A 26,686-nucleotide genomic window follows, 5' to 3' on the forward strand; every position below is an offset into this window, starting at 1 on the left:
ACACTGTGTGCGTTTAAAACTGCACACAAGTAATATGTTGTTGTTGTTGTTGTGTGTCTTCAAGTAATTTTCAATTTATAGTGACCCTATGGTGAATCTATTACCGGGTTTTCTTGGCAAGACTTGTTCAGAGGGAATTTGTCTTTGCATCTTTCGGAGGTTAAGTGTGACTTGCCCAAGGTCACCGAGTAGTTTTCATGGCCAAGCAATTAAATGGCTCAGTAGGGATTCAAACCCTGGTCTCTAGAGTCGTAGTCGAATGCTCAAACCACTCCACTCTAAAAAGCCCCAAACCCTATTATATTATAAATGGCTGTATTATAAACTATTATAATATTCATTTTTTGTGGGGTTTGGGGGCTATGTGGCCATGTTCTTCTTCTTCTTCCTCCTCCTCCTCCTCCTCCTTCTTCTTCTAAATTTATTACTTTCAAAAAACATACAAAGCATATAAAACAACACAAATATCATGTAAAAGAAAAAAAAAAACGGGAAAAACAGAACTTAAGAAGAGGAAGTGCTGCTGACCCATCAAGCGTATTTATATACAGTAATTGTCATTTGAGAATCATTCTCTGAAGATGCCAGCCACAGATGCTGGTGAAACATCAGGAACAAACTCTTCTAGAACATGGCCACATAGCCCAAAAACCCACAAAATACCAAAGCCCCAAAGCCAACACTTCCTACCTACCCCCTGCTATGTTCCCAGCCAACTTCCCTATCCATCTATTTTGGGGTTGTGCTAAATCCAATCACTATTTTGTTACTCTGAAATTAAAGCCATCAGTTCTGGAATCTCATTGTCAATTCCTTGGAAGACCATTAGGTCTTTGTTACAGTGCAAGGTAGTACCTAGCACCTCTTGAGGCTAGGATCTTAGAAATAAATATCAGTCCCAAACCTAGCCTCCTCACACACAGTGTGCATAGAGAGACTCGTCTACTCACTGTGTTGTCCTCAGGCCCCATCTGAGTCACATTCCACTTTCTATAATGATTTCTTCATGACAGGTAACCCTAGGTCTCTGCTATCCAGTTTCCACACACCTATTTTGGTTAGCTCTGAATGGTGCATCTGTTTAAATGCCTAGTGTGTGTTTGGTTGCATTCTTACATACTTCTAAATAAATATATTTCTTGTTCACCCAAACTTGGAGTCCTTCTCATTTAGTAGCGATATAAACAGGTGCACACAATTCTCAATTTACCCAGCCTCTTGCAAGCTTCCATGGCCTAAACAATTCCCCCAACATTTGAACAAGATGTTGATGCAGTTGCTGTGGACCCCCCAGCCCCCCTTTCTTTTGGGTAACTGGGGCCTGAGACAGATGGACCAGAAGGGGTGTGACGGTGGTGATACTAGGGTTATGGACCGCACAGCAACCGCCCGGTCTGGAACCCTAGTATACAATGGAGGCAGCCTGATGCCATGGGTGCTGCCATCTTAACATAAGGGATGCACAGTGTCTGCACGTTGCTGCACGTCAGTTACATCACAAGTGCACCAATGTGAACTAGCGATGTAACCCGGGAGCCACTAAAAGAACCTGGAAAAACTGGGTTCTTTTAACTCCAGAGAGATGTTGTGTGGTCTGGCAGCTGCAGTGTCCCTCCAGAGTTAAAATGGGCGTCTGCAGACCAACATTTTTGGGCAGTCTGTACTGTGCCACAGAGGCACTTTTTTGATAACAGTGATAAAGGCTCCTCCTCCCTGAGCTGCAAATCACAGTATTCCATGTGATGGAACCATGCCAGTCAAAGTGAAATTGTGGTGAAGTGTGAAAGAGCCCCAGGTCTAGTTTGATTGATTTCAAAGGATGATTTTCATTAGTGAAAGCTTTGGACACTGTTTGGGAGGCACGTATTAGCTAGATGAGGCCCGTATTAATTAATTAAAGCATTAATTAAAGAAATATTGCTGCCAAGCACTTGTCTACAACCCTGGCACTTGTCTGCTATTTTTATTATATCTGTGTCTACTAGATTGCAGACTCTCCCAAGCAAGGAACTGGATATAATTCAGTGTTAAGAAGACATTTTCTTCTCAAGTTAATAAGACCTCTGTGAGAGTCAGTATGGTATAGTGGTTTGAGGATTGGACTAGGACTCTGCAGACCAGAGATTGAATCCTGGCTTGGCCATATAAACTCATTGGGTGACATAGGTTTTTTTGGTGGGTTTTTTGGGCTATGTGGCCATGTTCTAGGAGAGTTTCTTCCTGACGTTTCGCCAGCATCTGTGGCTGGCATCTTCAAAGACTGCTTGCCTGGAAAGGACTTGGGTATATATATTGTGTGACCTGGAAAGGCAGGAGTGATTTGCATGTGTATTGTTTTGTTGCTAATGGCAGGCCTCAGGGTGGGAGGGTCGACTTCTCATTGGGTGACCTTGGGCCAATCACACTCTCAGCTTCAGAGAATGGCAATTGCAAACCCCCTCTAAAGAAACATGCCAAGACAACCCTATGGTAGGTTCACCTTTGGACCACCATAAGTTGGAATTGACTTAAAGGCACACAAAAATAAATGCTGTGGGCCCCTTCCCCAGAGAAACACACTTGAACACAATTTTTAAATTTAGTGGAGGGAAACTGATAGGGCACATGCATGGGGCACATTTCTCAAGACTGGCCTTCTGCAATGCATTTTATACTTGGCTACCTCAGTACCAAGTTCAGAAATTTCCATTAGTTCAAAACACAGCATCCAGGTTAGTTACTGGTACATCAAGGAGAAACCACATTACATCAATATTAAAATCACTCTACTGGCTGCCAGTTAGTTTTCATGCAAAGTACAAAGAATTTATTACCTTCAAAGCCCTACATAGTTTTAGTCTGGGTTACCTAAAGGATCTTTTTCTCCTGTGTAATCTTCACTATACACTCAGGTCCTCTGGGAGACATCTACTTTACTCAGTCCAAGCTAGGCTGATTGTTACCCAGAGGACATTTTCAGGCCACCCCCAGCCTGTAAAACGATCTGTCAGTCAAAACCCGTATCTTCCAGGAGTCCGATCCAGTATTTATTGATGGATTTTAATATATATTGGTATTATATGCTCTTTTAAAACTGATGTTAAATGTTGTGTTGTTTTAATTCCCTGCTTCAATCCACAGGGAGAGGCAGGTAAGAATTACCTGCAACAACATCAACAGCAACAACAGCAATTATTATTATTGGGGAATGTCTTTTTGTACCTGGCTCATGGAACTGCTGAAGCCTTGGTCTTGCTCTGCTGCAGACCAAACTTGCAAAAGGCTCTACTTTTCAGCAACTGCCTCAATCTAGACAGAAAGTTAGAAAGGAGATAGGGTCATAATTTAAGTTGTTATTTTGGACAGATGGCAAGTTTATACCTTGAAAGCTAGGAATCCAGACCAGTGAATGGTTCAAACAAGTTGAACATGATGAACTGGGCCACCTGGCAACCTAAGCTCCACTGAATGCAACTGTTACATGTAGGCTGAACACAAAGGTGTTACTGAATTAGTAACAGGCTGTCCTAGGGATTTTTCCAATAGCAAGAGTTGACAGTCTTGGCAAAACCTTCATCTCACTGTGTTATGTTAAGAAATGATGGGCCCTTTGACATTATGACTCTCATCTCAAGTATTCTCTTCAATGCTCTGGAGCCTGAAGTGCTTCCTACTTTTCCAGGGTATTCTAACAATGAAAAATGCCAGAGCATGGCTAAAGCCTAAGGTCCATGAAACACAGAGTGGAGCTAGCCATTCTTGTCAGATGGCAGTGTGGGCAGAAAATATTTTACTTTGATTCTGGTGAAATGAAGGCTGGAAATCCAGGTCAGCTAATGATCCAAACATAAACAACTGAGCCACATGGCAACCCTAGCTCTGGCTGCATCTACATTGTGGAAACAATTCTGTTTGACACTGCTTTAACTGTCATAGTTCAATGCTGTGGAATTCTTGGATTTGTAGCTTGGTGAGATGTTTAGCCTCTTCTGTTTGAGAGGTTTGGTGCCCAACAAATTACCAGTCCAAGGATTCCATAGGATGGAGCCATGACAGTTAAAGTAGTGTCAAATTGCATTATTTTTGCAGTGCAGATGCAACCTATTATTCTGACTCAGTTGCTACCTTTATCACATTCCTCAGTAGCCAGCTACCTGGAAGAACTATTGCAAACAGTCTACAGTTTGTTGACATCTACCACAGTGATGTAGCCTGCTATGATGATGATGATATTATTATTATTATTATTATTATTATTATTATTATTATTATTATTATTATTACATGTCTTACCTCCATGCTGCTGTTAGTACAGTGCCAGGTATAGAAGGTATCATATTATCCCATGGTATGGTTAAAGTTTTGGTTTATGTGACCTGAGGTTGTGAACAAGGGGCCTGCAACTGTTCAAACCATCATGTGTAAATTGTGGCTTACTTGGACTAACCAGCTAAAGGCTTGGCCCACAGTTAAACATATCCAGGCCTGGAATATGGGATTATTAGGAAACAAGAAATCCAGAAGGGTCAAGTTACAAGACTGAGGACACTCAGCAGTGGCTGGTGGATTTTATATGTCATTGAGGCAGTGGAGCTGCTCTCATCTTTCATGTTGTTTTGGTATGCCTTCAAGTCATTTTTGACTTAAGCTGACTCTAAGGTGATCCTATCAAAGATTTTTCTTAGTAATATTTGGTCAGAGGAGGTTTGCCATTGCCTTCCTCTGAGGCTGAGAAAGTGTGATTTGTCCAAGGTCTAGAACTTTAAAGGAATGCAAGTACTGAACTATAAACTCAAAATAAGTCCAGCATCTTGGATAACTCATTTAAGTTCTGGACCACAGATATGTTATCCCACTGACATGGACGTTGCCACTGGGAGACACTAGGAGTAAGATATGTAGGTTTGTGTGCCTTTGTGCATGCATGTCTGTGTGCATGTTGAAGCTGAAGTAGAGGAGAGGAGATAGAGGTACATTTCTAAGTCTTATATTGTTTGTTACAAAGCATTGGTGATTGAGTCTGATCTTTAAACTGCCACTCCTGCTACAACTTTCTCAAACTTAACTGGAGTTAGTGCCTGTGACTCAGGAGGTACCTTATCTCTAAAGGCATTCATTGACTCCCTGTTTTTGATTATGCAGGTTTCCCCATGCTGACTTAACAGCTTTGGTGTTCTTTAAGGTACACTGCCTGGGAAATCAGTGATGTTGCTGCTTTATTTTGCTTTCAGTGAATCACCTGCATTCTGTGCATTGCTTTTGCTTCTCGATTTGGGTGTGTCGGTACTGACTCTGAGACACTTCATCCCACATACGTTAGAAATGGCAATTGAAATCTAGAACAATGAAGGAGCTGTCGGAATCATTTAATCCTATGTAAATAATAATTATATGTATGAAGAAGGAGATGGTGTTCTAAAAGGGTGTTCTAACTTATGGATGAGGAAGAATATGAAACATTCAAGCCCCCGGGAAAGCCAACATGGCATAGTGGTTTGAGCATTGGACAACGATTCTGGAGAGTAGGATTTGATTCCCAACTCAGACATAAAACCCACTGGGTGACTTTGGACAAGTCACATGCTCTCAGCTTTAGGCGAAGGCAATGGTAAACCATCTCTGGACAAATATTGCCAAGAAAACTCCATGATAGTCTCACCTGAGGGTCAACGTAAGTCAGAAATGACTTGAAGTCAAACAACAAGAACAACAACAACAACAATGCTTCTTCGTTTTATTTTTTTTCACCACTCTACACCAGCTACTTAATTACATATGTGTAACTACTGTAAGCAATGTCTCTTAGCCTCACCATCCCCATCCCACCTTAACATCCAGAAGCCAGATCAGGTTAAAGAGATTGTCCAGCTGCTAATAAAGGCACAAGGAAGAGGATCTTTCCCTTCCACCAGCAAGTGAGGCTGTGACAAGAATTTGCAACAAGAGGGCCTGTTTCTGGTTGTCACAGCATCACTCATTTTCAGGAAAAGTTCAAACCTTTGGTTTTTAAAGACCAAATAGCTTTGGGGTCAGGTTACCCAAAGAAGCATTTACGTTCAAATGTAACCAATTAGATAATGATAATGACAGTTCTTCACAGTTGCATTTTTGAATTCCGTGTGACTACAAGACAGGGAAGAAGTGGTGCCTTTATGGTGTCTTTTGGCATTTATGAGATTTTTAAAAATTCTTCTTGACCATATAAGGAAGAGAAGGCCATGATCCAAGCTTGGCGGGGGGGGGGGGCAGTTCACCATCTATATGGTGGTATGAGAAGTCCCCAATTCAGATGATAAACTGCTGGTGCATTACCATAAGAATTGCTTTAATGCTGCTAATTCTTCACAGACTTATAAATGTTTGCAGCTGGTTTTACTTTGGTTTTGGTGTATTCTGCATTGTTGTTGTTGTTGTTTTACTTCCCATTATAGGATTTTATTTTCATTGCTGCTTTTATCAGCTGGAATCCATATGGCAGTTGCGAATGTATAACCTGGAGTTATGCACTTGTGAGTGACTGATACATATTCATGGTCTTTGCAGCTATGCAGGGACTGTGAAAGTCCCCCCAGTCACCACTTACTGGCAACAGCCACTGTGATCAATGGGGGCCTGTTCCCTGTTGATCAGGAAGCAGCTGGCTGAGGGTCCCACCAGCTTTGCGTGAGTCATCTCTAGCATGATGGGGAATTGCAACAGCAGTCTTATTTTTGCCTGTTGCACCTAACACACACACACACACACACACACACACACAATTTATTTATATTTTCCTGCCTCTCCCTTCCGGATCAAGGCGGGGTGACCTGATAAAAACATACAAAACAATCAATAAAATTCATTACAATACATCATCTCAACAAATAATAATATCAATATCAATAACACTTGTTTATCATAATACAAAAGTTTTATAACAGTGGAATTACACAGAATCCTTAAGACTAAAAGATTAAATCACTAAGACTAAACAGAGTCGGATGGATAGGGCTGCCTATCACTCACAGGAGGAGGTAGAAATGGAAGGTAGCTGATTCTTAGGAAACAGGGGAACAAATCCCCATGAGCTGCAGTGGCAGCTGTCTGGTAAGTGGGGATTGGGGGGAATGGACCAGGATTCATTGTGTAGCATCATAATTACAGTGAATACACATACATAAGGACCTACAGACATTCAACCTAGATAATTAAGAAACTGAAATAGTAAAAGAGTTTCTATACCTTAGATGAAACATTGATCAGAATGGAGACTGCAGTTAAGAAGTCAGAACAAGACTAGAAATAGGAAGGGCTGAGATGAGACAACTAGAGAGAATCCTAAAGAGTAAAAATTTACAATTGAGCACTAAAGTTAGAATAATCTGACCCATGTACGGATGCAAGAGCTAGACAGTAAAGAAAACAGCTGGGAAGAAAATCAATTCATTTAAAATGTGGTGCTGGAAAAGAATGGTGAGGATACCGCAGACAGCCAGAAAGACAAACAAATGGCTCCTGGACAGATCAAACCTGTAATATCCCTGGAAGCTAAGATGATCAAACTGAGGCTGTTGTACTTTGGCCAGATCATGAGAAGGCATGACACTAGAAAAGGCAATAATACTAGGAAAGGCCAAGGGCAGTAGAAAATGAGGAAATACCACAAGCCAGATGGATAGACTCAATTAAGGATGAATTTGACAGGGATGATAAGCATGAATTTACAAGACCTAAGCGGAGTGATGGAAAACAGTGGGTCTTGGAGATGTCTTATCTGCCATAAGCCGGGATCGACTCGAGGGCAGTTAGGAACACCAACAAGGACCATACAGGATTCCAGACCTCATTTTAAAACTCTTATTTCATAATTTGAGTTTTTTGTTTATTATTGTCCCACTTGGATTTTTATACTTACTTGCACATCTGCTGGTGATTTACATCCAACTCACTTGTAGCTTGTACCCCTGCTGGTAATTTATGCATCACATTTATATATGTACATGCCAGCTACGAGACACTCTAAATATGTAACATACAAAGAAACATGTTATTCTGGCCTCATTCCCATTTACAGATAAATTGGTGTGCAATCCGAACTGATGGGTTGATTTGACATCGGATCATGGTTTACATTACACTTGCCCCGATCACATTTTCTGTCATTTTCTGGCATCAAAATAACCCACTGGTGGTTTGCATTCACAAATGAATTGATTAAAAATGGTTTGGCTGAAGGCTGAAGGGCAAATTTGAATTGATTCCGATCCGCTTCTGGTTCACACTTGCATTGAATCGATTTGGTGAAAAAGACGTGGAAAAAATCAACATCAAAAAGATGTGGGTTAAATGGGTCTGGTGCATAGCTCCCCTTACCGGATCGCTTCAGCGAATCAATTTAAGTGGGAATCAGGGTTGTTTGAACTGGTTCAAGCCAAATTGTGATCAGGTTTAAAAGGTAGTGGGAATGAGGCCCCTGAATGTCAACACTGATTTTGGGGACAGGGACATAAGAGATCAGAAACTGAACTTTTGTTGTTATAACAATAAATTTTATTTGTGATGTTCTGGAATAATGAAATTCAAGGTTCAACCACAGACAGTGTGACAAACCAAATGGAAACATACTTATATCTATTGTAAGCCACCCCGGTTGTCTCGGACAGAGAGGCAGGATATAAATAAAAAAAATTATATTATTATTATTTATTATTATTAGCAATGAAAACTAGATACTCTCAGTTGTAATATGATCATCACCATCACCATCATTGCCATTCCCTTTGCTTCACCCCCCCCCCCCAATAAACAACACCAGTCTCTCTGCCTGCAGGCCCATAATCAGAAAAAATACACGAGATGAAAAAAGAAGAGGGTAGGAGGGGAATGCTTTGCAATAATAGTGGTGGTAGTGAGGGATTGAGGAAAAGAATAATAGAATCAGAGAATCACACAGCTGGAAGATACCTCAGGGCCATCCAATCCAATCCATTCTGCCATGCAGCAACTCACAATCAAAGCACCCCTAACAGATGGCCATCCAGCCTTTGTTTAAAGACCTCCAGGGAAGGAGACTCCACTACACTCTGAGGGAGTGTGTTCCACTGTCAAACAGCCCTTACTGTCAGGAAGTTCCTCCTAATGTTTAGGTGGAATCTCTTTTCCTGTAGCTTGAATCTATTGTTCCAGGTCCTAGTCTCTGGAGCAGCAGAAAACAAGCTTGCTCCATCTTCAGTGTGACATCCCTTCAAATATTTAATCAGGACTATCACTATCACCTCTTAACCTTCTCTTCTTTAGGCTGAACATACCCTGTTTTCTAAGTCACTCCTCATAGGGCATGGTTTCTAGACCTTACATCCTCCTCTGGACCCACTCCAAAGCTGTTGTTGTTGTTGTTGTTGTTGTTGTTGTTGTTGTTGTTGAAAGCTGAATTTAAAAAGGGCAAGACTGAGTTAAAGAATACATTGGCCAAGATTCATGAAGACCACTGGTGAGGCATAACTCTTTACCAATGTGCTTACACCCATGTTTACATTATGTTCCTGGAGACTTATTGGCAGTGGGGGTTTTCATCCCAGTGTGTATTCTGTTGACTTTGCACACCCAGGGAGGGTGGAACAGGCTCTGACCCCAGTATTAAGCAGATGGCATGTGCATGGATGCACCCCTGCAGCTAATCAGTAGCTGATCGGTTGAGGACGAAGCTGTGTCCAGTGTAACATAATAGAAAGATAACTTTACCTTTTCATATGATACAACAGCAAAATTTTAACCCACAGTAGGTGTTAATTACCTACTAAGATGTGTTTGTACTGCTGGCCAGTAGCATGTAGCATTTAGACAATTTTTGAAAATAATATATAACAAAAAGATTTAATTTAGAAAGGGTATGTATAGATCAAAGCCAGTGTAGGGGAGTGGTTTGAGTGTTGGGCTATGTCTCCGGAGACCAGGGCTCAATTCCCAGCTCAGCCAAGAAATCCACTGGATGATCTTGGGCAAGTCACATGCTCTCAACCTCAAGGGTAGGCAATAGCAAAAATCCTCAGAACAAATCTTGCCAAGAAAATCCCATGATACGTTCACCTTTGCGTCTCCATATTTTTGAAATGACTTGAAGGCATAAAACAACAACAAAGTATATAGATAACTACGTATATGTTGGGCTTTGGAACTGTAACTAACTCACTTTAAAATAATAATAATAATAATAATAATAATAATAATAATAATAATAATAATTTTTATTTGTATTTCCCCACTACTCCCAATGGATTGAAGCGGGATTACAACCAGAAAATCTCCATACAATGGCAATCATATCTAAAATACATATCATAAAAACATCAAATTATATAATAGCTTTTCAAGGTCCAGGTTAGACTTCATACCACATTCATGTGATTTCTCTTTTTGGTGGTCCAGCTACTCTTTTCCTCTTGATAGGTCTACATTTGTAATGCTGTGCATAAGCACCATCATCCTTGAGTCAAGTAGCATGGAGCTTCTCCACAGTTGGAGGGCACACTTCCAGAGTCCTACCCCTCTGAAAAACTTGCTCTCAACAGTAAAATGAAATTATTTCACTCCACTCTGTGCAACATAATGTACATAAAAGCCTTGGCACTACATGAAGGGGCTGGATTTGAGTATGACTTCACAAAAATCACAGTCACATAATCTACCTGTTCATCCAAAACAACAACAACAACAACAAAACACCCTGTTTTTTTTGAAAAAGAAGTGATCCTAGTTCTTCCTCTTCCTCCTCTTCTTGTTCATAATGATGCTTAAAACTGCATTTAAAGGGGTGATAATGGGGGTAGAATTCATCTTAAGTAACCTAGTCAGCAAATTCACTGAAGATTACAGGTGTATTCAAGAAATAATATACAGTAGATGATAAATGTTTAGCAAAATACAAGCCAATATTATATGCCAATGAATTCAATGGACTGCTCTTTTTTTTTAAAAAAAAAGCCTCAAGATCATGTTTTTGATAAATGATAACTCAGCTTGCTGCAGTGAAATGAACACATTTCATAATGACAAGTAACACATTTCATAATGACTTTCTTCACACTGCTGTGTTCTCCATCAAAATAATGTAGGTGGCTGCTAGGTCCTAGTCTCTTGTGACTAAACAGCAGTTTTTATAAGTAATGTTTCTCTGGCTATCTACCTTTTCTACATTAAGAAAAGGTCTTTGGCTATCTACCTTTTCTGCATTCACCCATGACCCATCCCCACATCATTGCCTGCCTACATACATCTCTTTCTATCCTTCTACAAGAACAATACATACATACATACATACATACATAAACTAGTTTCTTAAATTAAGGTAAATGCCACAATTAAGTGGTTACAGTACATGTGATCTTTCTGTCTGTTGTTAATGAGCCCATTATTTCTTTTTGAGCTTTGCCAGCCAGTACCAACCATCTCTGCCATCTCTTTTCCCTTTGTGTTTCCTTATGCTTAATATCCAAGTATAAGGAGAAGGAGAGGTGGTCACTCAGTGTTGTTCATCACCAATATCTGATCTTCATGTTTGGTTAGCCATCATTCCCGGTCTAAGATTCACACTGTGTTGAAACTCCATCCTCAGTGAAAGAGTTTATAGATTCCCATGTGAGAACAACTGGAGCATATCCTCACTGACAAACACTTGTTCAAAAAACACTAAAGTTGATGCAGATCCTCTACAGTCTGCAAATTGAGAAACTGTTCCTTGTCAGCCAAGGGCAATTTTCCACATCAAGGCCGATTTAAGGTGTAATTGCGGGCGTGCTTTGGGAATTGTGAAAGCCTTGCTATTGCTTAGCCTTCTGCAAAGCGGCTGCCTGCCATGGAGCTTTACTATTAGGAATGCAGATGAAGATTCTGATAGATGGGGCCTCCATTGAGAATAAAAGGTGATGCTCTGCATCAATTAAGGAGGCTCTTCCCCAGACACAATAATCAAGCTTAAGATGTCTTAGTCCCTCAAAGGCTATTACATCATCATGGGTATTCTTCTTCTTCCTCATCCTCATCACCTTCTTCTGAGTCTTCTTCTTCCTTCTTCTTCTGGCAGTGAAGGGGTGTGCTAATGGGTAGGGTCAATGTTTGGTAAACTGAAGATGAAGATCTGTCAGCCACACCAAGCCCATGAACACAATGAAATGACATTCTCCTTCCCGCCCATGCAAAATCAAACACCTCCTTCAAAGGGATAAAAGGGAGGCTCTTCCCAGCTCTGGATTCATAGGGATTTGCTTCCCTTGGGCTCTGCATATCTCTCTTCCTTTTTTTATATTGCAGCTACTTGGCTTGATTGTTTTCTTTGCTATCTGTTTGACTCCAACACCACAATGTCTCTCCAGACCGTCTTCCAAAGCTCCAAAGGGAGCAGAAGGGGCTACAGCTCATGTTCTGCTATTGGTGGTGGTGGAGGAGGAAGTAGACGTACCTATTCATGCAGGGGATTTGGAGGCGGCGGTGGCATGAGAGGCCAGTATGGCAGCAGGAGCCTCCATAACTACGGTGGAGGCACGAGGATTTCCTATGGACGAGGCTATGGAGGAGGCGTCTGTGGAGGCTATGGTGGCGGCTATGGTGGTGGAATTGGTAGTGGTTATGGTGGAGGCTATGGTGGAGGCTATGGTGGTGGAATCGGTGGTGGAATAGGTGGTGGCGGAATGGGTGGCTTTGGAGGTGGAGGAATGGGTGGTGGTTTCGGACCTGGAGGAATAGGTGGTGGGTTTGGTCCTGGAATGGGTGGTGGCTTTGGACCTGGAGGAATTGGTGGTGGTTCTGGAGGCATTGGCAGTGTCCAAATAGATCCAAATCTTCTACGACCAGTCCGTGTAGAGATTGACCCCCAGATCCAGCAAATAAAAACTCAAGAGAAAGAGCAGATCAAGGTCCTCAATAACCAATTTGTCACTTTCATTGACAAGGTGAGCTATCAGAAGAGCATGTGATACATCTTGATCACATGGAATGCATGTTTGGGGGGGGGTGCAGTTAATTTTGAAACTCTAAATGCATGTTTGAGAGGAAATTCAGTTATTTTTCAGAGTCAGAATTTTGATTTTGGCATATATTCCCCCATATACAGCTAGGGATTAGATAGGATTTCTTCTCCATAGAATGCCTTCTTAAGATTATGAAATTAGGAGCTGTATGCTTATATAACATGAAATGTATAATGGCTTCCTAATCAAACATTTATATCATTGCATGTTATTATTTTGAATCCAGAGAGACCCATTTTAAAACTGTTTCAGCAGATGAATTCTAAAAGTGGTACCAAAAAAATTGTGGATGGAAAGTCTTCCTTAAAAAATAATAGTAACTAGTGAAGGTACAATTAGAATTTGTGGAGGCAAAAGCAATTGATTGTTAGGGATATATTGATACTTCTCAATGTCTTAATTTTTTTTGACATATCATTTGAATGTTTTAGAATGGTTAACACAAAAATGAAATGGATATAAATAAAGAAAATGATTAAGTTATTCAAAATTCAAAGAAGCATGTGAGACTTGACCTAGCTGAAATACTCTAGGTTTTGAAACCTAGGCCAAATTCTGGGTGAAATTACAGATCAGTTAAAAATCTTGTTGCCATTGAAACCTGCCTCCAGCAAAATTTGAAGGCAATACGGGGTGTTGCTCCTCTGTCAAAACATCAAAGGGAATTTAAAGCAAGACTTAAAAGTTTTGGTATTATTGGCAAAATTTCTCAGCTCCCTTTTGCATATCCCTAGGTTATGGTGATGATTACAATTAAAGCAATGATGCATATCTGTCATGGGAACATAGAAATACATTACACACTTTACGATGTATGGATTCAGATCATCGGTACCTTTAGCCCAATATTGTCCATGGTAGCCTTTTAGAACTTAAAGCCCTCCAGGTGTTGTGGGACTTCCACCCTCAGTACAGCTCCAGGCTGTCCTCAAAGGCACCATGTTGTCTAATGTGTCCTACTTAGTATGGATAATGCTCACAGACTGTCAATTTTGTAGGTTAAAAAAAAATCTGGAAGGCACAATGCTGGAGAAGACTTACCGACACCAGAGGATAACAGCTGCCTAGGATTTATTTTTAAAAATATTTCAACTGGAGATAACAATGACTGAATGTGAGATATAAAATATGTGCCCTGCCACTGGTTGTGGCTTTTCTTTGAAGACCACAAAGATTACTAATATCAAGTGACAACAAGAACAATATCAACAACAGCAACAAGAATTAGTACACAGCTTACCCCACTGCAGTTATTGGTGCATGTAAGAAAAAGAACCAGTAGTTTAATAGTTTCCTTGCTGGATCTCCTGGAGGAAACCCTTAATCACCATTGATATCAAGTGACCACTTGTAAATGATCCTGGATTAAGTGGGACTCCTATGTCATGTGAAAGTTCCTCCTGAAACTTCTCATGAATTGTGTCAGAAACTAAATAACATTTGATGAGTTTATAGAAATTGTCAGGTGCCTTTGTCCTGATGTCCCTGAAATGTTTCAACTTCTGCAATTTTTCAGCAAAAGCAAAGCCACAAATAGGGAAAATGGTGTGGAGCTGGGGGTCCAACCAGTTTGCTGAGGGCCTTGGCATAAGATTCAGTTATCTATGAAAGGGTTGTCTTTGTTGTTAATAAGAAACACACATTCCACCTCCTCTGACCTCATGCACTCAAATACATCTCATTCTTGGTTTTCAGGTACGGTTCCTTGAGCAGCAAAATAAGGTTCTGCAAACCAAATGGCAGATCTTACAGCAACAGACTCAAGGTCAAGGCCCAAGGCAGAACCTGGATGGAGAATTTCAGCGTTTCATTAATAGCCTGAGGAACCAAATTGAACAAACCCGTGGCCAGAAGCAACAGCTGGTGTCTGAACTTCAGAGCATGCAGCAATATGTGGAAGACTTCAAGAACAAGTAAGGAAAAAAGAAATGAAAGATGCTTGTCACATACTCACCAAGACTGCATAGACGAAAGCTAGGACACATGTGGTCAAGCACAATCAGAATATGGTCAAGAGGGTACAAACTATTTATTAATGTGGGAAACTATACAAGCTAGACAGGCTTTTGCCTGGGCCAACTGTGAAGGGCAAAATTCTCACCTCTCTGCTCTGCTCCTCTCCTCCTACTGAGTTAATGGAGTGCAAACTAGTTTTGCCTTTCAAACTCAGTATGCAGTAGTAAACTGAACAGTAAAGTGAAGACAAAGAAGAAAATTGGGAAGAGGCAAAAGAAATGGGATCATTTTAACAAAGTGGGATGGCAGAACATAAATCAAGACAGTCTCTGCCAAATCAGGATAGTTGGAGGGTACATTATTACAACTGATGGCCCAATCATACAGCCTGTGCTTCAGAGGGATAGTCAGCCCTGAACTACCAATTAACTCTAGCTGTTGCAGCAGGAGCAATAGAGGAGTATACAGTTGTTTTTCTAAAGCTGGATGCCTAGCATTGATATCCCTAGAGACAAAGTCCTTGGGAATGCCTGTAACCATGCATCCAGCTACAGGAACATAGCTGGATGCTACTTTTCTGATATCCTCATTCTCCACTGTCCAGGGAAATGACCATTTTGGGCACCTGCAGCAGAGGAAGGAGTTTGGGGGAAAGGATTTTGGGCATTGTATGGTTAGTACAGAATTCTGACCTCTGCAATAACCAAAAAAGTGGCAGATGTTGGACTTATGCGATTATAACTCACCAACAGTATGCCAGCCTATGTTAATGCTTCTATAGGGGATTGAGTGCTATTCAAGTTACCTGACTTACTTTAACATTCTTTGCGTTCTCCTTGGCATCTTGTATGCTTGCTTTTTATACTTTGTTGTGTGCAAAATAAAACAGTAGCCATGTAATTCACTGTACTGCCATCTTCTTTTCTTCCTCCTTCACTTTGAACAGGTACGAAGAAGAAATCAACAGACGCACAACAGCTGAGAATGAATTTGTGGTGCTGAAGAAGGTGAGCAGTGGACTTTGGTGTCCTACTAGAAAACGAGATGGTGCTATCTAGGAATATAAATCAATCAGCTATCAGCATGTTTTCAGACAGTTATGAATAAGGTCCAGTTCTGGGCACAACAATTCAAAAAAGATGTTGAGAAACGGGAGTGTGTCCAAAGGAGGGCAACTAAAATGAGGAACAACTTAGGGAGCTGGGTATGTTTAACCTGGAGAAAAGAAGGTTAAGAGATGATATGATAGCCCTGTTTAAATATTTGAAGGTGTATCATATTGACGAGGGAGCAAGCTTGTTTTCTGCTGCTCCAGTGAGCAGGACCCGGAACAATGGATGCAAACTGCAGGAAAAGAGATTCCACTTCTACATTAGAAGGAACTTCCTGACAGTAAGGGCTGTTTGACAGTGGAACATACTCCCTCAGAGTGTGGTGGAGTCTCCTTCCTTAGAGGTCTTTAAACAGAGGCTGGATGGCCATCTGTCGGGGATGTTTTGATTGAGAGTTCCTGCATGGCAGGGGGGTTGGACTGTATGGCCCTTGTGGTCTCTTTCAACTCTATGATTCTATGATTCTAAGAGAGTTGCTTTCTACCATGCAGGTAAGGCTGTGTGGTTACTGAGTTTTAAGGCTCCCAGTTTAGGACAGATAAGAATGTGTTCTATGAGTTTACTACTTCAGAGGGATTATAAACAGGCATTCTATGTTTCAGTATGCTCCATATAAATACCTCACAGTGCACTGAAAATTAGGCTGACAGAGGAAAGCTTCTGGTATACTTCTTCACAGTATACATGTCCCACATAGATACATTCAGGATAATTTGATATGCTGGGTATGTGAACTTACAGCAAATTATTCCCCAGGTATTTAAAAGTGACAAGAAACCAGGAGAGGATTGTGCAGTATAGGTTTAGTTAGGCTCCTTAGAGTGCATCTGAACTGTTAAAATAATGCAATTTGACACTACTTTGACTGCCTGAGTCTGACGTGTGCCGGTGTTGACTTTCTGAAGTTTTACCTTTTTGTTCTTCTTATTTTTTTCAACCCAGGATGTGGATAGTGCCTACATGGGGAAGGTTGACTTGGAAGCTAAAGTTGGTGCATTAGTTGAAAAGCTCAACTTCCTGAGAAGAATATTTGAAGTAGTAAGGAACTTTTCTATTCCATCTCTAAGTCAGAAACTATTTATTTATTTATTTGATTTGATTTGATTTGATTTGTATGGCCTCTTTCTCCAAGAAGGGACCCATGAAAATGATGCTCCTCATTCCCCAACCTTCTCTCAGAACTCAAATTTAAGTTTGGTTTCAAAGGAAGCAACATTCTCTTCTTATACCAAATAAACACACAACCCTCCTTCCACATAGTTTGGGGAGAATGATGGCCTGGAGTAAGTAGGAATAGCGGGTGGTTGTTGAAATAAGAGAAGAAGGGCTCAGGAGTAAAGAGGGACTTTCACCTATTCAGGACACAGAAGCTTTATCCTGAGTTGATCTATGGATGTGCTTAGGTGTTTTACTCCTTGCATTTTCCTTTGTTGCACAGTATTTCCTCTCAGAAAGCCTAATCCACATGGTTTAGGCATCTCTTTGTTCTCACTGAACTAAGGAGATCCATGTTCTGTACCTGCAACAAACTGCTCAATCAAGATGATCGCATGCCAATTTTCATTTTGTTTGTAAACTTTATCCTTATCTTATCTTTTTCTTTTCTTCATCATAAATTAGAGACCAAACATTGCAATCCACTTTGACCCAATTTTATTAGAAGGGATGAATTTGCTATTATAAAACGCAGGGCACAAAATTCATTGTAGCAGTCTATGAAAAAAGCATGAAAGCGGCTGCAGATCTTTTACATTAAACATATCATATGTATAGTTGAAGTAAGGCTGATTTCAAGCACAATTGATTGACTGAGGGTCTTTTTTTGTCTTTTGCAGGAAATATCTCAGTACCAAGTAGGTGGGCAAGATACCTCGGTGGTTGTGAGCATGGATAACAACACTCATTTTGACTTAGAAAGTATCATAGATGAAGTAAGAGCTCAATATGAAGAGATTGCTCGCACCAGCCGAGCAGAAGCTGAGAGCTGGTATCGCACCCAAGTAAGTAACCTGGCTGAAACTCACAAGCAATACACCTAGCAGTGTCTTGTACTTTTCCAGGGAGTGGTTACTTTCTTTTTTTGTAGAAACTAAAGATTGGAATTTCTCAATCTTTGTCTATTCTTTGATTTGTTCTCTGTGGCATAGGAACTGAGGAGACATGGATACTACATTTAAATTGATTCAGTGGTGATTCTCTTTCCCTGGGAGACCTTGAGAACTGTAGTTCTGTGAAAGGAGGAAGGTCACTGATTCTCTAAGAATGCATTCTCAGCTTTTTCACCAAACTACAGTTCCCAAGATTCTTTATGAGAGCCATAGCAGTAATAGAAACAGACCTCAGAAAGTTACTTAGGGGAAAAAAGTATGAACATGATGACATGCTGAAGCTATCTATAATAGATGATAGTTTAGGTCCCAGTTCTTAAGCAGGTTATTTCCTCAAAATTTGGTGCCAAAAGATGAATCTATTAGGATCCTACTAAGAAGAAGGGTTGATAGCCTGCTCAGTTTTACAAAGTAATAAACCAGAATTATGAAATCATAAATGTTTGAATTCAGGTTTATGGTGGTTGTACCATTGCAATGACTGAAAGTCTATCACGGGTGCTGTTTGTACTGGTCAGGATATTCTGAAGGCATCCTGGAGTACTCTAGCCCCAAAGATACACCGACTTCCCCCTGCTATCCATTCTGATGCCAGGCAACTGTTTGCACATGTGTCCCATTGTGCTTCCTGGCCCAGTCATGGCAGCACTCTCACTTCTGAGGTCAGAACAAGGTGTCCAGCCTCAATCACATAGTTGGGTGCCTTGTTCTGACCTCAGAGCACTGCTATGTTTGCACCAGGCGGTACAGCAATTGGAATGGAGGGCTTCAGATCTTCCAGGGAAGATCCAGAGCAAACACGAGCTTTTTTTTTTTTTAGTTTGAAGAGGGGTATAGGTTTGGCACTGAACAGGTTTTCCAGTTTTAGCACTGAACATGCTGAATATCATGTGGTCTCTTCCCATCAGACTTGGGGTTTTGGATTCCCTGCTGAGATGGCAGGGGAAGGCAGGTTTAATTGGCCTGTGCAGACAGAGCCACAAGGATGAAGCAGCTTCACCAGCACAGGGATTTCTGAGGCTCTTGGGAGAGGAGTAGTGAGTGAAGATGCTTTCCACCGCTCGTGACCACATGGAGCTTTTAACAGGCAGGGACTACCATAAAGCACTTGGCTGCTAGCGAGGCCTGGACATTTTTTCACACATTGCCCCACTTGCCAGCAGCTTGGAAATCTCTCTGTCCGTGGGGCTGCTTAGTCTCTAAGGCAGGATTTGAGGGGTTGCGATGGGAGATGTAGCTATGATGACGGACCTCTGTCATCATAGCCATGAGTCCTGATGCAGGATCTTGACCATGGGCTGGATGAAGAGAACCAGAAAAGTGAACTCATCCTTAAACTATCATTGCCATATACTGATAAACAAGCCCTTGTAACTCATTCTTCATGTACAACAACCCAATGTGAAAGCTTAAATGGGCTTTTAAATAGTCATCACCTTTCCTGAAGAAATCTTAAAAACTGTAGTTTTGGGTAAGGGCAATCTCAGCACCTTCTCTTACTACAATTCTCAGAATTCCTTCGGGGGAAGTCCCTGACAGTTATAGTGGTATAAAACCCATGTATGTTTGTACTATGGCTAAATGTTCTTAGCCACTTCTGTTATAACCCATATATTTAGCCTAATGTGGTACAATGGACAGACATTTGGCTATTTTCTCTCCTTTGACTGTTGAGTTTTTAGCATGTTTTTTTTTAACCTGACAGTATGAAGCTCTGCAGAACACAGCAGGAAGACATGGGGATAATTTGCAGAACACCAGACAAGAGATTCAAGAGCTGACCAGGACCATCCAGAGGCTGCGTTCTGAAATTGAGCATGTCAAGAAACAGGTATGGCATTTGAGAATAAGGATGAAAATGGAATTCTCTTTAGGAGATTCACGTTGCTAACTTAGGTGAAGAAATCAGGATCTTAGTTCAATATATCTGGAAAAGTTGGACATTGGAAAAGTTACTTTTTAAACATTACCCCCCCTCCCCATCTCCATCCGGCTCATTATGCCTGCTGGGAGTTATAGTCCAAAAAAGTATTTTTCCAAGCTCTGACATCTTGTGGAAAGCTCTGCTCCAAATTCTGATAGCTCCACTTAAAAGCATTTAACTGAATTTAAAACACTTTCCCCCAAAAGAGCTGTCTAAGGATGACAGTAGATGTAATAAAATACATCTGGGAGTTGTCAGGTTGGGAAAAGCTGATCTAAGGGTGAGAGCTGGGAAAGACTGTGGAGCGAGTCATTGACTTTCAGAATAGACCGCACTCTGACTCAGCAACCTTATACTTTCATCTCAGGCAGCCGTTGAAGATTGCCTTCTCCTTCTTAGCAATCACCTTTCCCAATCTCTCTGTGCTCGGCAACAGATGAAGGGGCAAAAGGCTTTGTTTGACTGTTGCATCATAATAGACAGGGAAACATGCACATGGGACAAATTGCGTTGCCTATATGGAAATGCGGGTGTGTGACACTGCTTGAAATTACATTTCCTTAAGAAGCCTGGGTGGTTCAAGGGACAATGTGTTGCAATTTGAACATGGGAGGTTTTAGGGTGGAATCTTTTAGGCATCGAAACTAGAATCTCAGAAAAAAATGCTAGGGCTTATGGTTAGGATGTAGCTCAGTGGTAGAGCATGAGTTTTGCATGCAACAGGCCATGCGTTCAATCCTGAATATTTTCATATGGGGCTGGGAAAGATCCTTGTCTGAGACCTGGGAAAGTCCTTGCCAGTCAGTACATATAATGCTGAGTTGGATGAACCAATGATGGGATATGAAAGGGTGGTGGCTACAATGTCAGTGGGTCAGTGAATCTGCTCTGGGTTTTAGCTTGGAGTTTAAGGGAGCCATCCAAGGAGCTGAACCTGTTTGAGGATAGCGTTTGGCATCTTGCACACATCAGAACTGCTAGCCTTCACTGACACAAGGGCAGTGTCCCCTTTGGCTCTTCTCAAGATGTTTTGGATAAACTCTTGGAATCCCTCATAGAGGAACTGTTCCAAGCTGATATGGAGGACTGATTACACATTTCTCATCTTTATACTCCTGCCATTAAGTTGATGTCAGTGAATTAATTAACAGCTTGGAACTGTTATTTTCTGGGAGATTCCAAGTGTTTGTCCAAAACATCTGGAGGAGGTCCAAAGGGAACACTGCCTTTGTGGCAGTGAAGACTGCAAGCTCTGATGTGTGCAAGATGCCAAAGTCTACCCTCAAATAGGCTCAGCTTTTCCATTCATTCATTAATTTCATGCTTGTTAATTGTCTTTTTGAAGTAAGTAATATGTAATTTTAGCGATTTTTTTTCCTGAGAATTTTTTGGGAAACTGTCCAGGTTTTGAAGACTATTTACAGTTTGGGACGTGCTTTGTATAAAATTCCCATGTGCTGGTCATTTATTTTTGTACAGAAAACAAAATTTCTGTATAGAAATATTATTTTCTACTCAGAAAATGCTGTTACGGTCATAGAGAATGCTGTTTTCTGCACAAGACAACTATGTGTGAATTTTCTGTAAAAAAAACCTGCAAAGATTCTTAGCCATTCAGGATTCTTCTTATCAGAGTTTCTTAGCCAGCAAAAAATCCCACAATTTTTGACATTTTTTTCCAAATATTTTTGACTATTTTCCCACCCATAGACAGCTATAAGGGGCTGAGAAGAGGCAATAGTGTCCATGAGGCAGCAATGAACCATGGACCAAGATTAAAAAACTATCTTCCACAATTTTTTAAATAATAAAAGAAACCCCAATGGCTCTATTTTAGAAAAGCAATTTTTCTCTAAATATTAAAAAAGACTTTGCAACCATCTTGCTTCTTTATTTCCATTAAATAATCATGTCTGTGATAACAAGAGGAAACAATGTATGTCACCAGAGCTTTTGGGTATTTTTCCCTGACTCAGTGCCTGAACCTGTTTGGAATATATCAAGAGTTCAGCCCTGGAAAATGAGATTCACAAAGTAGTGGTGACAGGAGAGTCTGTCTCTCTCAACTGAGCACCTACAACCTATTATTATTATTATTATTATTATTATTATTATTATTATTATTATTAACTTTTATTTATAAAGCGCTGTAAATTTACACAGCGCTGTACATACAATCTTTTAGTTAGATGGTTCCCTGCCCTCAGGCTTACAATCTAAGAAGACATGACACAAAAGGAGAAGGGAGTGGTGGTGGGGAATGGGATCAGGTCCAACAGTTCTTCTCCACCTCTGAGGCCTGGACCAAGGCAGATGGACTGGAGGAAGGGCTTGGCTTCTTAATGGATCTTTAAAGGTTTTTAATTTTTTAATTTCTGAAAAATAAATAACATGTTCAGAACATAGACCATGGCTTCCACATAGTCTTGAACCCTAGTACACTATTTTTTATAGACAAGAAAGGAAATCCCCCCTTATGCCAACTGATTTTTTTTTAAAGAAGGAGGCATGGGACTCCAAGCAGTTCTATAAATCTCATTTCATTGATTTGGAAACAATTCTCTCTGATGACTTGTGGTAGCCAGGTTTTCAAAACAGCAATATGGGACAATAAAAATTCCTGACTTGCTGGGCTAACAGTCAAGAAGAAGCTATTAATAACTCTGTGTTTTACCTAAATACCTAAATATTGATTTCAGTTAACCTAGCCATGCATTCCTCTGGAAAATCAAGATATTGTCCCCATTTTTCAATTACACAATGCACACATTTCTGTCTTTCTGAAATGCTCATGCTCCCACATATGGGAATTTTGGACATCTCATTTAGTCTGTATAAAAGGAAAAGCCTTCTACCCCTCTAATAGGAGGCACTCCTTTTAATAAAGGATAATAGCCAGCCCCATAAAGGGCAAATTTTCTGGCCTTCAAATAAGGGACAGCCCTTCAAATAAGGGACATGTACCTACCCTAACTTGTGGGAAAGAAGCTTTCCATGCTCAGATATGCTTTCTTCTTTTTAATGAATTCTAATGCTCTGCAATAATAAACCTGGGGATGGAAAGACACCTTCCAGAACTGGCCCCTTCTGAACCAAGGCTTAAATTTAACCCTCATTAAATCTAAGAAGGAAAAGTAGGTGGGAAAGGAAGGAATCTAACAGCATCTTTAAGGCTAAACAATATTTTAGCATTCTGGCTAAATCTGGCACCATCATAACAGCTTTCAAAGAAATAGCAGCATTAGTCTCTTGTAACATAAAAAGGGGTGGGGGAAGCGGGGAGGAGAATACATGCTACAAAAGACTAACATGGCTATTTCTTTGAAAACTTTACTAACTATCCCACTCTCACCGAAAGCGGGTGTGATATTCACTTGTATTGCTTCACCTAAGCTGGTGCCTGCCAGGTGTATTGACTACCATCTCCATTATCCACAGCAAGAGCATGATCCTGGCAGAAAGAAGCCTACAATAGAAATAAAAGGAGCAATTTTTAAAGAATCGTCTTCCTTATCTTTCCTGTTCTCTTGTAGATTGCTCAGTTGCAGTCAGCAATTGCTGAATCTGAGGAGCGTGGTGAGATGGCCCTCCGGGATGCTAAGCAGAAACTGGATGAATTGGAGAATGCTCTTGTCAAGGACAAGGCAGAACTGGCTCGCATCTTGAAAGAGTACCAAGATCTGCTGAATATCAAGCTTGCTCTGGACATGGAGATTGCCATGTACAGAAAACTGTTGGAAGGAGAAGAGAGCAGGTGTGTCTACTGCTGCCTTTCATATCAGGGCTTTTTGCTTCTTCTTTCTTGGCTGGATTCTTGAGGCCCAAGTGTTGACAGGTAGCATTTGTCTTGATTTTAAATATTATGGCACGTCATGTTTTCAGTGGGGACCCACCAAATGTTTGCATATTCAGATAATGTCCTGTAGCTATTTTAACATCTTAATTTGGGGGTGAGGAAATTCAGTTTGTCTCCAGATTCCCTTCAGAAACGCAGTGCCTCCATTTGTATTGTGTCCTTCTGTCCTTGATCTGCAGGGAGAGAGCAGAGGCTGATATGTGGAGGATCTACATTTACCTAAGGGCATAGGATGAGATGACTTTTCCATTTCTTGCAGAACTGTTGAAAAGTTATTTTTTGGATTAGATGTTCCAGAAAATTCTAGCCAACATACTGGAGGATTCTGGAGTTGTAGGTTTTTGTTTTTATTTTTTTAAAAGAGCCATTGTGATGTAGTGGTCTGAGTGTTGGATTAAGGCTCTGGAAAACAAGAGTTTGAATCCCTGCTTGGCCATGGAAACTCACTAGGTGACATGGGACAAATCAGATTCTCTCAGCCAAGGAGGACGGCAAGGACAAGCTACCTCTGAACAACACTTACAGTGAAAAGCCTGTGATAGGTTCACTTTAGGATTACTATAAGTCAGAAACAACAACAAAGTCTAAGGTACCATATCCACACTCTGGAGTCCCTTGCAAGTTGCAATTCATGATTCTGTTCTTCATGAATACTAGACAGGGACAGGGCTACTCTCATCTGGAAATACCACTATGCCTAATTATGCTTTTTTAGTGTTTGTTTCAATGAATGACTTTTATTTCTTGCTCCTAAACAGGTTAACTGGCCTAGGATCCCAAGTCCATGTCTGTAAGTAAACTGTCTTCACTGCAATTGGTATGAAATTCATTTTAAAGTCATGGAAGTATATGTACTGAACTTGTGCTTCTTTTGCAGCGGTGAGAAGCAGTGGTTATGGTGGAGGAATGAGCAGCGGTGGATTTGGCGGACTTGGAGGCGGAATGGGTGGCGGCGGCCTTGGAATGGGCGGAGGTGGAATGAGCGGCGGAGGTCTCGGCATGGGCAGTGGCAGTGTCTGTGGCGGAGGAGTGGGTAGCAGCATTGGAGGTGGAGGAATGGGCGGTGGCATGTCTGGTGGCTATGGAGGTGGAAGCGGAGGCTACGGTGGAATTATCAGCAGCGGAGGCTCAGGCAGCTGTAGCTATGGAGGAGGTGGTGGATACTCACACGGTTCCGGAAGCGGTTCCAGCACAATCATCAGGAGAACCACCACGTCCAGCTCATCCATCAAAGGTGGAAGGAATTAAACACCCCTACGAGTCCAAAAGGAAAGCTTCTAGTGACAACAGCACATAACCTTCAATCCCAACCTGATAATCCAGAAAAGAAACAAACTGTGTCCTTTAAAGCACTAGATCTCTATTTTCTCTCCAAAATCAACCTGCAAGAAGGCACCACTGTGGTAGTCATCTTCCATCATGCTACTATCACCTGTGGCTTGGATGACCAGTGGTAGAACAGATCAGAAGAGAACGCTAATGAAATGTGCTAGTGGTGTTGTATTTTTATGATACCAATGAACAGAAAGTTTCTTGAAAGAGGAAGGGGAGTTCTGTTGAGCATGAATCTGGGCAGTGTTTCTTTCAGTATGCTGTATATTTTTTGGCTTTGTTTTGGTGGCTGTCAAATGGCAATGTGTATGACCATGACCTTTTCTTCTTTCCCTTGATGCTTCTTTTTCCAATGGATTGTTCTCTTCAGGTGTTGTAGTTCCCTACTTCTCAGAAGAAATCATTCACTTTCACTGTACACGTATATGTTTATGTTGGAAAAGTTAATACTTTATGGCTGACATTGACAAATGGCCTTATCTACCTAGAGTTATACAGTAAGATTAACTATTTTTCTTAATTATAGCCCTGTTTTACTCTGCACTCAGTGGTAGAGTTAACTTCATGGTCCTGTAGAACACTGTGTAACCATCCACTAATTAGATTTGATCATTTGAGACCCTGAGTCATCAGAGAAAGAGTACTGTGAAAATGTTCAACCTTGTGCCACTTTTGTGGATTACATGCACCTATCTTTATCTTTCATGGTTTGTTTCCCATTTCCTTGGGAGGTGACAATTCTTAATAAACTGCAGTCAAAGTCAGATGTGGCCTTGATTTATTTTCTCAGTTGTTCAATGCAATTAATGTAGAGCTAAAATTAATGTAAGGAATTCTTGTGCATAATCTTCTTAGCTGAATTAGCTTGAGAAACATTTGTATTGAAAACCTATGCATGTTTACTTGGGAATTCTTTTTTAAAAATATTTTTATTCAAACACAAATATTTTGCTAATATAAAACACACATACAAGGTTATGATACTACAAATACAACAAATATCACAAAACAAAAACACACTTTTATCTACTTCTACTTCTACATCTACATCTACAAAAACTAGACACTCCTGTCGTTGTTGTTCTTGTGTGCCTTCAAGTTGCTTCCAACTTATGGTGACCGTATCATGGTGTTTTCTGGGGTTGGGAGCAGTAGGTTCCCATAGCTAAGTAGAGAATTGCATGCCTGATGTCTAGAGTCTTAGTCCAACACTCAAACCACTATGACATGCTGGCTCTCACCACTATTATTACACTAGCATAAAGGGACTTGAAAGAACAGGGATCAACATATGACTTCCAACTTGCCAGTGAATGGTTTACTTGGGAATTCAACCTTGCAGAATTCAGTGAGTCTAATCCAAATTAGGATTGCAACCATACTTAACATGTTGGCCTTGAAATTAATCAGTACAGTTC

At 40.8% G+C, this 26,686-nt stretch overlaps 1 protein-coding gene across 1 annotated transcript; it reads left to right on the forward strand.

Moving 5' to 3' along the window:
* The first annotated feature begins 12,220 nt into the window (after window positions 1-12,220).
* LOC121923908 (keratin, type II cytoskeletal 5-like) lies at window positions 12,221-26,020 on the forward strand. Its single transcript, XM_042454842.1, has 9 exons — window positions 12,221-12,902; window positions 14,676-14,893; window positions 15,883-15,943; window positions 16,991-17,086; window positions 17,884-18,048; window positions 19,862-19,987; window positions 23,614-23,834; window positions 24,695-24,726; window positions 24,814-26,020. The coding sequence occupies exons 1-9, from the start codon at window positions 12,315-12,317 to the stop codon at window positions 25,182-25,184; spliced, it is 1,878 nt and encodes a 625-aa protein (XP_042310776.1). The 5' UTR covers window positions 12,221-12,314; the 3' UTR covers window positions 25,185-26,020.
* Window positions 26,021-26,686: the final 666 nt, after the last annotated feature.

Source organism: Sceloporus undulatus, chromosome 2, assembly GCF_019175285.1.
Source record: "Sceloporus undulatus isolate JIND9_A2432 ecotype Alabama chromosome 2, SceUnd_v1.1, whole genome shotgun sequence".
Taxonomy (NCBI): Eukaryota; Metazoa; Chordata; class Lepidosauria; order Squamata; family Phrynosomatidae; genus Sceloporus; species Sceloporus undulatus.

Excerpts from the sequence above, each read along its gene's own strand:
- LOC121923908 (XM_042454842.1), top strand. The coding sequence starts at position 12,315 with ATGTCTCTCCAGACCGTCTTCCAAAGCTCCAAAGGGAGCAGAAGGGGC. Across the intron at positions 19,988-23,613 it reads TTGAGCATGTCAAGAAACAG|ATTGCTCAGTTGCAGTCAGC; the intron begins GTATGGCATTTG and ends GTTCTCTTGTAG. Across the intron at positions 23,835-24,694 it reads TTGGAAGGAGAAGAGAGCAG|GTTAACTGGCCTAGGATCCC; the intron begins GTGTGTCTACTG and ends GCTCCTAAACAG.